The 12,566-nt window shown below is 40.2% G+C and overlaps 1 protein-coding gene across 3 annotated transcripts in view; it reads right to left on the bottom strand.

Moving 5' to 3' along the window:
* The window catches only part of dlc1 (DLC1 Rho GTPase activating protein), a 92,809-nt gene that overhangs the window by 60,210 nt on the left and 20,033 nt on the right, over positions 1-12,566 (bottom strand). For all 3 annotated transcript variants that reach the window (XM_085356974.1, XM_085356973.1, XM_085356972.1), the window contains exon 5: positions 699-732. In XM_085356974.1, coding sequence (XP_085213100.1) covers positions 699-732 — 34 coding nt within the window. The remainder of the gene's footprint in view (positions 1-698; positions 733-12,566) is intronic.

Here is a 12,566-nt window from a genome sequence, read left to right as displayed (position 1 = left end):
CAGTTTCCTGTGCACTATGTGATAGAGAGTGGAGGGAGCATTCACTACAGATTTGAGTTTTTTCTTTAGATCGATTCATAATAAAGTGGCCCATTGGGAGAATTGCAATGTAATGATATAACATGTCAATAGAAATAAGTCTTTTCATCAGATTCATTCATTCAGAATAGATTATTTGTATTGCTAAATTATTCGATAAATATTGCTTAGAGAAACTTGTGTGCTGCTGTATGTATTTGATATAAGATCATTATTTATATTTGCTTTTTTCCCCCATTTTTCTTTTTTATACAGAGTCTGGAAAGTGAGGGCAAAAGGTAAACGAGGGAAAGGTTCAAAGTTTTGGGCACAGACTCGACATCCAGTCTGGCTCTTATCTCGGAAAGGCGACAGGCTTGATGGTTTCGTAGATGAGTCTAGGATCTTATCTACACTCATATCCAGAGCCTCATAGCACCACAGTCTGTCCTTGTTCAGTCAAACACTCCACCTTCTCTCTCAGTACTTTGCAACGGATCCATCGCAAATTGTCAAGAATCTCCTCACATAAACCACTTTAGGCGCAGACCAGACACACTGAAGACAACTTTCACAACTTCTACGTGACCGAAAAATGAACAAGGTAAAAAAAAAAAAATTATAATAAGATTCTCATCTAGGCAGGCACAAATGATAATGAAAAAACAGCAAGCACTTACCAGCTTTTTCTTTCTCAGGAACAACGGGGGTGCTCTGGGAAAAAGAGGAGAAAAAAAGATTATAGTCACGATAGCTTGGCTATGATGCATTTCCATGATACTTGATGCCACGGAGTGATTCACACAGGAAACTCGCTTGATTTTTCTTAGCACTTGTAAGCATTCCTAAATAAACCTTGACCTAGAGAGTGTAATTAAAATAAGCATTCATCCTGTGTTATTCCAGTGTTTCAGCAGCTACTTATTTCATTCCTTTACATGTTATCCCTCTTATTTGAGGAGCATCTGCAGTTTTATAAACCAGTGTTTTAACACGAGCTCAGCAAATTGTATGTATTTGCTGAACTGCTTGTTCGTGTCGGTCATCTGGCTAAAGAGAAAAGCATGCCAGTCATTGCATAAAAATAAGTGTTGATCTTCGGTATTAACCATATATGCTTCTAAGAATCTTGCCTAAATGGAGCGTATAATTACACCACATTGTTTCATGACATACCGGGTTTGAGATACCAGGAATGTGGTTGCCAAAACCCAATATGCATAATTTTATGATGTGTAAACATTTTAATAAATGGTTACAGTAGATAACAAACCTACCAAAGAATTCTGAAAAAACCACATCATTAAAAGTGTTCACACAGCACACTTTCCTGTGAGTTAATGTTGATTCAGCTCTCACGTAGGTCGTCTGGAGAGACATTACTGATAAAATCACAACACATTTTGTAGCTGTAGTAGATTCTTATTATTCTAGTTGCTTAATATGACCTTTTTTGGATTTGTTGCAGGTTTTAGAAAATAATGCTGCATCAACAACCTTTCTGGGTAAAAATAGAACAGTCTGTGTGTCGTTTCAGTGGTAAAGTGCATGTGTGTCTGCACGTGCGTAGAGTGGAGCATTCAGCTAGAATGTAAAGGTCTTTCTTGGTGCTGACTTTTGACCTCAGGGTCTTTTGCTGATCTCCACACCCTGACCTGTTTAATCCAAACTCCCCTGGAAGAGATCAGACAAAGTAAGCAGGACCATTCTTACAATGCTCTCACACTGCCCAGAGAAGAATTCTGTTTTCATAAAGTCTAAACATTGTGATATTATATGCGATATGATATTTGTATTAGGATGAGTTTACAACTCAATGTTTATTTTCCCCTCAGAAATAGCTAAACAGCTTTAATGATGTTTAAGTATGCTGTTACAACTTTGACCTCTTTCATTCCATCCTTCTTTTAGAGCGATAATGCCTCAAATGGCACCAAAATTCAAATTAATCACATTGAGTGGAAGCAAAAGAAATGAATCATTCTTGTTTCACCTTCAGGTGATTAAAAAACAGCAGAAGTTAGAAAACGTCAGCCAAGAGACCAAAGGTTGTGTCCTGTCTGAGAGCTTGGTTTCACTTATCACTCACTGATTTGTTTCATTTTCACTCGCTTATTAGTTTAGGTTTAGACACCAAAATCTACTTGGACAGGTTTAGGAAACGCATGTTGAAAAATAACACTTTCCTATTGCATTTAAATGTGATGCCAAGGGTGCACCCATATGCAATGAGTTTGGAGTGAAAGACCTATCCTACTAATGCCTAAACCCACATTGTGGCACAAATACCACAGGACAGCTGGCTGGAAACATGTAGTTTGGGTTAACAGTTGAGGCAATTGCCCACACACTCACTTTGGCTGAAGAATGATCACATTCTGTTCTTCCGAGAGTCCTTACTCAGTGATACTGGCATCAGAGATTGGCATAAGGAGTCCTTTGGTGATGTGCCATAATGGACTCAAAAAAATGAAGATCCTTTAAAGAGTGACTATTTCCTTAAGGAAAAAACTCCATTCAAGAAAGAAGATATTTAGTGTTTCCCTAAAAGACCAACTTGTAACTTGTGTTTTATCCTTTCTGTACCATCCGTAAGGTTGGGAAACACGTTACCTTGTAAACATATTTCATTTCAAACATTCTGGACTAATGCTGCATTTCATTTACCTCAGAGATCGGGTTTCAGAGCTGTGAGTGATTTCACTCATGAATTGAGCAAGTTTTAGTAGCAAAGTCAGTTGTTTTACTTCCTAGCAAGGTAGAACTATTCATGCATCACAAGAAATACAGCGCAATGATGCTTTTTTGCACGTAAAAGATCTCCAGCGTGATCATGGAAAGAGCCTAGTCAGAGCTCTGCGTATGGCTTATTTATCGAGTTAGAAATACACAATAGTGGCTGTACAGTTTTAAATCTTTACTGTTTTACTACTGCATATGTTCACGACTGCCATCATGTCTTGTTAAGTCAGTGTTGGTGGGGCTGCTCTAACTATTCGAGTTGGAAATTTGATTTGAGGGGGTGTTCCAGTTGGAAATTCTGACTAGGAATTTTGAAATTGAGCTGGAATGCACTACAATGCAATACGATGCCTCTATCATCATTTATCACATGTAATTTTTGGATGACGAGATACCGCAATAAGCTTACAGAGAACCGGCGTTACGCTAGTAACCAAACAATTTCCACTGTTTCCTGAAATTTGATGTCAACACTAAACTTTACAAATCTGATTAATACAAACTCCCGGCCTTGTAAATGTTTCTTTTTTTCTCTGTTAGTATGAGCACAATATATTTTGCCATAAAGGGAGCATTACTTTGATTATTAATCACTTTTAATTTCATTGGCATCAGGCTGCAGTACGGTCACATTCAAGAAAGAAACATGACTAATCATTACAGAGCAAAAAATATGGCTACAGGCGATTTGCTCCTCCAGTCTCAGAGGCAGCCCCTGTATTTTATGACTGAATAACCACAGGTATGACACGGTCTGGCGAGTATGAACACAATGGCTGCTCTTATGCACGAGTTTGTTTTTGCTAACGTGTTTGCTGATTCACGCTGGATAAATGAATTATCTTGGTCCTAAATCCAGTTTTTAGAATCCAACGAGTGAATTATCTGCTCACACATAGTTTAAACTAAAATCCACACAAAATCGTAACTAGATTTTTATCTGGCGATGCATTTGTTTATGGTTGTTGAGTATGCATGTGTACGTGTTTATGTCTGCACATGTGTAACATATCATATGTGTGCTGAAACAGCAGTAAATCATTTGTCGGTCACTTTCAGACGTAACACGGGTGAAGTTTCCTCTGTGGACAAACAGCTTCACAATTTATTGCTAATTAACAGCCTAAAAAAGACACCAGGGAGAAGCTGAAGGCTCCTGTCATTAAATTATCCGGAACAAACAGAACATCAGCAGTGAGGTGATGCCAGACATACATTTATACTCAGTGCTGTTTCAGCTGTAGCACACGGGTAATATTAGCTCTGCTTTTTCAGCCACAATGTTTTGTTACAGGAAAATGAATGGTATGAGACTCAGCTAAGATAACACAAGCCACCTGCTCCATTTTTGCCTTTTCATCAGCTGGATATAGGTTAGAAACAGTATTTATTATTCTTGTTTCGCCACAATATACAATTTTATTTGAAATACTACCAAAATGCCAAAATATATCCTCAAACAGCGTTTTATATTTAAACAGCACCACATTAACTCAGATTTTGTACATGTACAAGACATGTTATTCCTTTATATTGTAGCAAAAAGGTTCTTTTTAAAAAAAATCTGAATGGCTAATGTTTTGTATTTTCATCTACAACTCTGAAGGATGGAAATATGGGAGGTCTGTGTGGCTTCTCTGTTTAGGTCTAACAAGACATTTCAGTTCACCAGTGCACCCATCTTATTGTGTAAACACGACACCACGGGTTCCTTTCAGTGACCCATGAGATCACTTACACACAGTGTAAACCTCAGCTTTCACGTACTGTTGCGTTTCACTTTATGATAGCAATTACAGATAATGAATACATTTAGAAATATGTTCATATATTTATGAGAACAAGAATGTTAACGAATACACGTAAGTACCAGTGATTTCACTGCACCACACTCACATATTTTCTTAATGCTTTTCTGTTCTCCCCCACTCTGCATGCCACAGTGCAGGTTCTCCCAGTGTGGGGTCGCCCAGGCCGTGTCAAGTGTCCACTGGGGAGCTGCAGGCTGCACAGCACACAGGCATCAGCTGCCTCATTTACTGCCACTAATTTACTGGAAGTGGTTGGTGTTGGGGCACAAGGGGTACGGTATGCGTCTGCCTCACATGAGTATGTAGTGGCCTGCAAGCATGCGTGCCTGCATGATTACACACTGTAGGGTTGTTAATTAGGGTCATTACTCTAAGCAGCAGGCCGGTGAAATTGTTTTTGTCTTGGTTTGGGTTTTTTTTCTCCAACAAATCACTTTTAGTGAATACATTTCAAAAATCCAGGTATGAAACTTTTTTTGTATTTATGTATGTATTTACTTTACTAAACATTTTGGATATTTTGATTGGAATAGTATGGAGAACTTTGACACTTAATATTACTGCCTTACTCTAAAAGCTGTTCAGTTATTCTAATGTTTGTTAAGTGCTCCTGGCAAGCAGGAATCAGGTATATATTTTTAAAATATTTATCTAACTATTTGTAGTATATGTCCCCAGAACAGATGCTTGTGACACCCTTTGATATCAAAATTCTGGAAACATGATGAAAACACAACAGAATTTGTTCTTGTAGTAGGAGGAAGCAATAGTGGAGTTCACTGGGAACAGGAGAACTGAGTAAAAAACTCCAAAGATTAAACAAATATAGCATGAGAGCAGAGAAAGATGCAGTGGACACTTTTCATTGCTTTTAACACTTGTTTTCACCTCAGCTTTTTGTAATGTTAGAACTTCACCCTTCACTCTTTCTTCCTGTCCTTTGTGCTGGTGTAACAAGTGAAGTTCCCCAGTGTGGAGTTGTTGGTCAGTCATTTCTGCAACTGACTGACCAACAACAGCACAAGCAAGCATGGCCCAAGGCCGGTTGTAGCACTTACTTTGTACACTCTCTCCATCTGACAACAGAGCTTTGCGAGCTGGAGCAGAGTTACATGCATGTTACCTCTGCTGGACCATCCTTGTATAATGGAAATATGGGAGGTCCTATTCACCAGGGGTCGCTACAACGGATGAATCCCGCAAGTTTGATTTGGCAGATTTTTAACACCAGACGCCATTCCCGAGGCGACCCTCTCTCACTTGAAACAGGGCACTGCACAGCTACAAGCATTTTACCTCATGTCATACTTTGCATGGTTGTGTGTGTGATAAATAAAATTTGAATTTGAACATTCACATGTTATATGAATATGTTAATTACAAACCTTCAATGTGAATAAGTGTTAAATAAATGGTCTGCTACAACAATGCTGGTGATAAAAAATTACTTTTTAATACAGGAGTTTACGTTAAAGTACATGGGTTTGGTGCTGTTACCAACTACTACATTTCTGGTATTGTGACATCAGCCCTGCTTCTGACATTCATCTGGTTTGGGACGTCGGTCCGTACTTGCCCAGATTTTCTGGTAATGAGAGGGGATTACAAAACCACTCTTAACCCTCCTGGAATGCTCGCAGACTCATTGGAGCGTTCTCAATAATATATAGCTTGTCTGATATTTAAGAGTTAGAATTTAGATGATAACAACTGCAGTTACACTGGGACATCCACAACAGCCAATGTGAGAAAATGTACAACTAGACAAGTGAATGGGAAGAGGTATGAAAGGTAAGATGCTAAGGACATACGAACGAACAACCAGTAATAGGTGTGTTAATCAGCATCAGACACCAACCTGTCAACCTATTTTCAAGGGAAAAAAATGGCTAGATGAGTCAAATAATGTGTTACTTGTGTAACAGACTGACCACTTGAGAAAAATGAATGCTATCTTTAAAGAGGCTTTGAAGCATGGCCGATGCTTCCTCACAGATGGTCTGCTGCCTGCTGAAGAGACGTTCAAAGCCTGGGTTCAGTAACTGAAAGGTTAATTTATCTTGTACTATGGAAACATGACAGCTTATAGACAAATAAGTAAAGACTTTCAATACTCAGTCCTAGTAACAAATATTATTTTGTCTCTTAGTAATGGCCCCTCATTGTGTGTGGCATGCCTTTCTGTGTGAGTGAGGTAGTCAGAGTTGTTAAGCAAGCCACTGGCATGTGGCTCTTGCACAACAAACCCAAGCAGTCCACCAGGCCTGTTCCAACCCCACCGCCAACCTCTCATCCCCACCCCCCTCCAGCACTGCAGCTGCAGTGTGTGTATGAGTGTGTGTGTGTGTTTGTGTGGATGTGCGAGTGTGTGTGACCACCCATGGTTTGTGCTGGCCAAGGATTAGGGGGCTCAGGCAAACCCAAACTTTTTTCTCAGCCACTTAACGCGAATGGCTAAATCGGTGCAGATGGCTTATGCCCAGGTAAGCTTGAGTCTCCAGCACTAGATGCTTAAGGTGTGTGTCTGACAGAGGAAAGAGAAATGCATCTGACTGTGTGTGCGTGCTTTCCTAGGAACATTGGAGATGTTATCTGGAACTCACTGTATTTTGACTGGCATTCATGTGCTCTTTTTGCCCTGCATTTACAAAGGAATTTATTCAGAGCCCAAGACTCCATGTGTGCAGGGAAACGTGGGAAACAATTTCATTTAACCTTCTCCTTTCCAGAAAAGCCCCCCTCCCACACACACAGTTATCCACCCCACACATTTTCTCCTTTCTCCCCTGCATCCCCTTCCCTCATTTTAATAGTCTCCATATGTCACACTTAGAATGTGTCAACAGGAAGTGATGCGATGACTTGGTTTAATGATCCACTGGAACATTTCTTGTAGAAAAAGTATAGTAGCGTCCAGATGTTGGATTTAACAGTGACCTCGCAAAACGAGGTGATGCTTGAAAATGTCTCTGTGACGTTTACTGTGATCTTTTAATGCAGTAAAAAGCTCAAGTAAAACCTACAGCACGAATGGGTGCACTTTCAGTCTTTAGCTGTGTGACGAGGTTAATGATTTCACCGTACAACCTGTGCACTTACTCACATTCACACACATGCACGAGACTGCCAGCTGAGACTTTGTTCCCTCGCCCAACCTTGAGTCATGAGTTATGTTCTGTACGTGCTGATGTCCACTGAAAGGGAGTAAGAGAGGGTGAGATGTGCACAAACGCAGACAGCCCCATACATCTGACTCTGTTTACACACGTAAGCCAAAGCAACGGACTTCTGGTTTCAGGCGCTGTTGTGGAAGGGTTTAGTGGTGGAGCGTAAACTGTGAACTGTTCAGTGGCCCTTGGATTCCATCACCAGACAAGACAATAACTCTTCACTTGTCCGACCAGGACCGTTTTTCTCCCAAAAGGAAAATGTTTTATTTTTCTCTCTTTGAATAATGCCATTGCTTTACCTCATATGAGTAAAGCATTAAGGAAACCACTTTATGCATCTTAAGGGACAATAATCCTTTTCATGCTTGTTGTATGACCAAGCCTAATGAGAGCAGCAGAACCAGAGCAAGCAGGTGCCAAAAAGAATCTGAGCTGAAAATGTGCAAAGTGAGAAATATGATTTTAAAAGTTTTAATTTTTACGAATAAAGAAACCGATAAGGTGCTATGAAAGCAGGCAGTCTAATGTATATGTTTTGACAAGTAGAACAAATAACCACACCTTAGGCATATGTTTGAACATGCAGAGCATATACTGATGCAGCTCTTTTCCCTCCATTTTTTGGTTCTTTCAAAACAGAATGGTTGGCACCAGATCGAGGCATACGCACAATCATATCTAAAACTAATTAATCACTCTGTAAGCCTAGTTATTGCTTTTTGGATTGTACTCTAAAGTAGCTCCACAAAGGGCAATGTGAAAAAAGTGGGATAAAAAGTTCGGAAACCACTGATTAAGCCACACAAACTAGTTTTATAATTTTAGTTTTACATCTCTACAGTGTCACTACGCTCATTAAGGCACTAAATGTGTCACCTGCTTCTTCTCACCAGGTCACATTTGTGGGTTATGGACCAGAGTTAATAGGGATAAGCTAAGATCCCAACTGCAACAACAAAGGATTAGGTGCTGACATTTTTAAGGACAAAGCTGAGAGTAGGTTAACAAGGGGGATTAGAATATCCTCTGCACAAGATTATGGTGGCCCTGTGCTGTGGCAAAAACAGCTACTCGATCGCGGGGGTCACGGTTTTGTAACATCTACTTTAGGTTTAACCATTCGCTTTTCAGGGCACTACCTCCAGTCAAAGAAGGTCACTCAAGTCTCTTCTCTTGCATGACCTAACTGTAAACCCCTCACCTGTACAACTTCAAATGCCACAAGCACATCTAGCTATAAACACAAAACACCAGTGGGCTGCATTCCTTCCTTAAGATATTAAGGAAAGCTGAAGAATTGAGCAAGAGGTTCAAGTATCTCTTGACTGAGGTAATCTAACTTCAAGGCAAATACGGATGGAAAACAAAAAAATGCAAACACACGCTTGACTTAAACGTCCCAATTAAAACCTCAAACCGCACGCCCCAGTGAGTGTATCTTATTGCACCTGGTTTTACAGTGGGTTCATGTGTGCGTCTGTGTTCCTGAGACGCTGTTTATTTGTTCTGTGATTTACTGCACTTCATTATCTGTGTATCTGTAGGGGTATTTCCAGATGCCTGCATTTTACAGTCATCCTCATGATTTAGTGTCAACAAGTACCATCATCTTGCAAATATTTGCTACACGTTCTGCAGTGTCCTCTATGAAATCGATTCACGCTTCAATTCACTGACTCAGTGCGTTCCACGATACCAATAGTGAAGCGATTTTTTAAATGTAATTATGGATGAAAAAGTATGATTCATTTAAGTAAAAAAAAAAAAAAAAGCAGCGATATCCATATGGAGGCAGTAAATCGCATTGATGATTGGGCTGGTGTGATTTGGGGGCGGTGCCACGACATGTTATTATAAAAACAGAGAGTTGCCGTTGAGCTGAGTGTGTAAACACTAAGAATCATGTGATATTTGACATTCATGACACTGCTGAAACAGAGCACTCCTTCTGTTAAAGAGTTAAACACATCAAATGCGTCAGGCTCATGTATGTGGACAATACCAATATCTCTAAAATACACCATGTGTTGTGCTTTCTATTAGAGTTTCACTTGTGATTATATTAATATGATATTATGGGGTGGCTGCAGCTCAGGAGATAGAGCAGGTCATCTACTAATCGTAAGGTTGGTGGTTTGATGCCTGGCTACTCCAGTCTGCAAAATGTCCTTGGGTAAGATCCTAACCCCAAGTTGATTTGTGATGGATAGTGAACATTGGATAGAAAGCATTTACGTTTCTGTAAGAATTAATCCTTTAGTTTGTATAATCTCTTTAATCAAAATTATATTTTTAATGCTAAAATATCAATCATTGCTGTTGAATTGGGGGGCGGGGCTGGACCAGCTACCATAGGGCAAGAGGCAGGGTCCACCCTGGACAGGAGGCCAGTCTCTTTCAGGACTAACACATAGAGACAGACAACCATTCACACTCACATTCACACCTATGGATAATTTAGAATTACCAACTAACCTAACCCCCGTAATTCCATGTCTTTGGACTGTAGGAGGAAGCCAGAGTGTTTACCCAGAGAGAACCCACGCAAACACGGGGAGAACATGCAGACTCCTCACTGAAAGGCATCTTGCCAGGACCTTCTTGCTGTGAGGCAACAGTGCTAATCGCCGTGCCACCATGCTGCCCCGTTTTACAAAAGAGCAGAAAAAAATAGTTACACACAGTTAATATATTTTGATTACAATGCCAAATTACAGTTGTTTACTTAAAAATAGAATTTTAGTGGTTGAATGTTATGCACAATTCATTTCTTACTGAGTCCAAGGTGCTGGCTCAAATTTGGATATAAACGAGTTCAGATTGATAAATGATAAATAATGATACATTTTTATGAGTTTTAAATATGTTTTCGACAGTTGCTTTCTTGTTTTTGTGACAGGTAGTCTAATACATTTATTGGGCACTGAATCAATTCCCTTGGAGTACTTTATGCACTGCCTTTAGCCTTGATTCAACAGGAATTTCCTTATGGGGCATGAGGAGAAATTCATTTTCCACATCCTGTTCCAAACATAAGCCTTTTCTTTTTTCTTACCCTCTTTTTGGAAACCACAGCAGGTCCCTGTTTGTCTCCTTGTTACAGCTGTGCTCAGCAGAGAAGTGACCTTGAGGACAATGACACTACACAAAGCTGCTAGCATGGCCATGGCCAGAGCCACTGCTGGCAGCCCTTGACAGACTGAATGGTGACTGGTTTCATAGCTCCCTGACTCATTATGGCCTACTACAGCCTTTAAGCCAATACGTGGGTGGAATGTAGGCAAACATAATTACGCCTGTTGCCCATTGTGTCGACTATTGACCACAGACAGGAGTGGGAGAGAGTGGGAGTAAATGTAAAGATAAATAAAAGGCAGTGAAAGTAGCAAAATACTCAGACTTTTATCTGCCTGGGACGCGGAGAAGGTGTGGTCTGGATGTAGGATGTTTGGGGACTGCGAGGCTGCCAAACCGGAACATGGAGGAAGGACAGAGCAGAGATCTGCCAGTGACCTTAGCACGCAAACCACAGCACTTCTATTGTCCACCAGACAGATAAAGAGCCATGTTCATACATAACCTACTGACAGGGAGTAGAGTCTTTCCGTCATTCTGAAATAGAAATATCTCTCAATCAATCATCCCTCCCAGAAAAAAACAAAACAATCCCATGAACCCAGATATGGAAACTTTTACTTTCTAAATTCACTGGCAGTGAAACCAGAGGTAAAATTGAATACTGTTGCTATGGAGATAGAATACAGATCCAAACATACGGTCAAAGGTCACCGCTCCATGGAATGTTCACCGAAGACGGATGAGAGGTGGTGCCCGCCAGCACCTTCCCTGTCATCGTGCGCATGACATGGGAAACACCCCTGTGCTAAATTTAATGGGCAGTTATGCGATTTGTTCAGCAGCTTCTGTGTTACATGCCTTACTCATGGGAACTGTCGCTGCCCAAGGTGACTGATATGTTGTTTCCGACTAAAAAATTAAAAGGCAGGTGGATAAGGGTCAGCAGGCTCCGCCTGCCTCTGTGACTTGGCACATCCTTTGCAGCGGCAGAGCCCTAAAAATAGTCTCATAACAAATACTTCTTGCACTGCGGATGGTGCAGTAATGTCACTACAGAGTGCTTATCTACTCTAATTTTGGACAAATAAATACTCATTTTTATACTAGGATTGTATTAGTTGAAAATTATTACACCTGTTTACTGGTTTAAGATGGTCAAGCATGAATAATTTTATACTTTTTACTGTTCTAGTCCTTTATAATGTAAAATGAATGCTCTTGTGACTTTTAGAAAACAGTTGATGAAACCAACTTGTAATGTAATCAGTGCATAATCATCAAACCAAAAAACAAAAATAATCATTATTTACAGCCATGAATACAATATACATTTGAATCAGTGTACCCACTAGTCTATAAACCAAATAAAACCCACCTGTTGCAACACAATAATGCAAGCTAACCAACAGTTCAAGACACCTGCCACACTAAGCAAGTAATATAAACCTGCCAACAAAAACACTCAGAGTAAAGAATAGCAGTTCCAGCATAAGAACAAACACCTGCTGCAGCACAACATCCGCTAAGTGTTCGGCTCACATTCTATGCAAGAATAACAGCCACCTGCTGGAGGCTAACAATACCCACCGTCTAAACTTGCAAGGAGCCAAGAATGCATTCGCATGAACCCAATACCTTATCCACAGCAGCAAAGGAATGATACTGCGCATGCCAAGTGAATGTCCACTCATCACAAACAGATACAACCCCATATCACCTTTAGCGTGGTTACGTAAAGGTCGGGACA

The sequence above is a fragment of the Diplotaxodon limnothrissa genome, linkage group LG6 (genome assembly GCF_057381915.1).
Source record: "Diplotaxodon limnothrissa isolate DT_005_m linkage group LG6, D_limnothrissa_male_GT1.1, whole genome shotgun sequence".
NCBI lineage: Eukaryota > Metazoa > Chordata > Actinopteri > Cichliformes > Cichlidae > Diplotaxodon > Diplotaxodon limnothrissa.
This window is presented reverse-complemented; position numbering and strand designations above follow the sequence as displayed.